Below are 2,823 nucleotides of genomic sequence, written 5' to 3' on the forward strand. Positions count from 1 at the left end.
CTCTAAGGGAGAGCCCAGACACCCTGCAGAGGAAACTCATTTGTCACTACCCAAAGCTCCTGACCATAGATGAGGGTAGGAACGTAGACCGACCAATAAACCAAGAGCTTCACCTTCTGGCTCAGCTCTCTCTTCACCACAACAGACTGGTACAACGCCCACATCACTGCAGACACAGCACCAATCCACCTGTTGATCTCCTGCTCCATTCTTCCCTCATTCATGAACAAGACCTGAGATACTTAAACTCCTCCACTTGGGGCAGGACCTCCTCCCTGACCTGGAGAAGACACCCTACCGTTTTCTGGCTCAAGACCATGGTCTGGGATTTGGAGGCACTGATCCTCATCCCGGCTGCTTCACATTCAGCTGTGAACCACTCCAGTGAGAGCTGGAGATCAGGATCTGATGAAGCCAATAGGACCACATCATCCACAAAAAGCAGAGATGTGATCCTAAGGTCACCAAAAAGGATCCCCTCAACACCTTGGCTGCTCCTAGAAATTCTGTCCAGAAAAGTTATGAACAGAATCGGTGACAAAGGACAACCTTGGAAGAGTCCAACTCTCACCAGAAACGAGTTGACGGCGAGGGATGCATAAATCCCATGACACAACGAATCGATTATGAAATTCGCTGCCAACGCTTTTAATAATCGATTTTTATCGATTTTATCGATTCATTGCTGCAGCCGTAAGGTGGACAGCCAAGATGTCAGGTGTGTTGTCTTGTGGTTTCTTTATATATATTACACATCTGACGGACCCTCCTCTCCAGGACCCCTGAATAGACCTTATACCAGGGAGGCTCAGAAGTGTGATCCCCCTATAGTTGGAACACACTCTGTGGTCCCCCTTTTTAAATAGGGGGACCACCACCCCGGTCTGCAAACCCAGGGGAACTGCCCCCAATGTCCACCCAATATTGTAGAGTCTCATCAACCAACACAACCCCACAACATCCAGAGCCTGAAGGAGCTCCGGGCGAATCTCATCCACCCCCGGTGCCCTGCCACCGAGGAGCTTTTAAACCACCTTGGTGACCTCAACACCAGAGATTGGAGAGTCCGACCCAGGGTCGTCAGGCTCTGCTTCCTCATGGGAAGACGTGTCGGTGGGATGGAGGTCTTCAAAATATTCCGCCCACCGACCCACAACGTCCCGAGTTGAGGTCAGCAGCGCACCATCTCCACCATAAATAGTGTTGGTGGCGAACCGCATCCCCCCCTGAGACGCCGTATGGTGGATCAGAATCACCTCAAAGCAATACAGAGGTCTTTTTCCATGGCCTCTATATTTTATTTAGGATTTGTTTAGGATTTAATCATGTCAAGAATGGTGAAAGTTAAAGYTCATTTAACAGATGAAATGATCACCACACAGTTTGGGTTTTTGTTGACCCCCCCCACCCCACCTGTCTTCTGCTCTTTCTACCCAGGTCGAAGCGKTTCTTGTCGTTCGTCGACAGCTGTCTAATCAAAAACCACCTGCACCGCCCCGCCACAGACACTCTGCTGAAGCATGCCTTCATCAGAGACCTGAACAATGAGAGACAGGTTCGCATCATGCTCAAAGACCACCTGGACCGAACCAGGAAGAAACGAGAGAAAGGTGAGGAGATTCGTAAAACATCTCGGTCACTGTAATTTCTCAGTCTTTACACACACACATCCTTGCATTTGCATCAAACTGAGGACTTTGTATTGACTTCCTTTCATTTTTGACATTTTCCCCAAAATTAACCATTACTGGTCTATAGTTAACCCTAACCTGAACCAGAACNCACAAATACACTAATATATGTATTTAAACAATTGTGCTTTAAGAATGTTTTTTATTCAGAATCAATTTTTTTCAACCAATGTCCATTACAAGTTGTGATATTCTGAAGTACTGCTGTGTGAAATAGCTGTGAACAATCAATATGTTACCTGTTGTAGATGCTGTAGGTCTTTGAATCACCACAGTTTGTTTAACCTGACTCTGTTAACATACATGTTAAAATATATTAAAAGTTGAAAACTTACTTTTGTTGCAGTTGTCACTCAGTCTTACATCAGCAGCTGCTCTGTCCCAGGGAGGGAGCAGAACACGTGATCACATGATCACCATGCATTGCTGCTGAATGCACTGATGAATCAGTAATGCATACACGTATTGGCTGAGACGTGACTGATGAATCAGTCCACCTCTATGTGACATTATTCTTTGTTCCTCCACAACAGATCCCAGCTCAGATCAAGCTTGTGAAACTTTACTGGTTTCAGTTCTTGTTTCATTTCAAAAGAACAAAGAGTACTTTATGTTTTTACTTTTAATGTAGCGTCTCTGATTCCACTGTTCTTCCACTGACTCTGTTTAATCCAGGAATATTTTAATGACTTGATATGAGTGGCACACCCAGACGATCTCAAGTCTCATCAGTGTTTAAATGTAAACAAATGACTCATGAATATTGGACAGAAAACATGACACTGCTGATGTTGTCTGATGAAGTGTGTGGCAGCCATTAGTCCCTGAATTTCCCCTGCAGCAGGTAAAGGCAGCTGTAGGAGCTTCCAGCTCTTGACCCTGATGAGCTCTGTTATTGTTTTGGCTGTGTGTGATTTCTATCTTTATCTTTCTGCAGTTTGACTGCATCTTTTCTTTAAATTGTAAGAAAATAATATTTCTGTAATTTATAGAACATTCTTCAGTGTTTCCATCACTTTGACAGTCTATAAAATTTAACACCAGATATGTTGAGGCTCTTATTTGTATTTTTTTAACATTACAAAAAGGGGAGAAGAGGGTGAAGTTAAGCTGCCCTCCACCAGTGCAGAGG

At 44.5% G+C, this 2,823-nt stretch overlaps 1 protein-coding gene across 1 annotated transcript in view; it reads left to right on the forward strand.

Moving 5' to 3' along the window:
- Window positions 1-2,823, forward strand: part of LOC106536133 (TRAF2 and NCK-interacting protein kinase) — a gene marked incomplete at both ends in the record, with an annotated part of 56,121 nt that overhangs the window by 48,572 nt on the left and 4,726 nt on the right. Inside the window, 1 exon segment of the mRNA XM_014033331.1 lies at window positions 1,438-1,610. Coding sequence (XP_013888785.1) covers window positions 1,438-1,610 — 173 coding nt within the window.

This window comes from Austrofundulus limnaeus, unplaced genomic scaffold (genome assembly GCF_001266775.1).
Source record: "Austrofundulus limnaeus strain Quisiro unplaced genomic scaffold, Austrofundulus_limnaeus-1.0 Scaffold1697, whole genome shotgun sequence".
In the NCBI taxonomy this organism is placed as follows: Eukaryota; Metazoa; Chordata; class Actinopteri; order Cyprinodontiformes; family Rivulidae; genus Austrofundulus; species Austrofundulus limnaeus.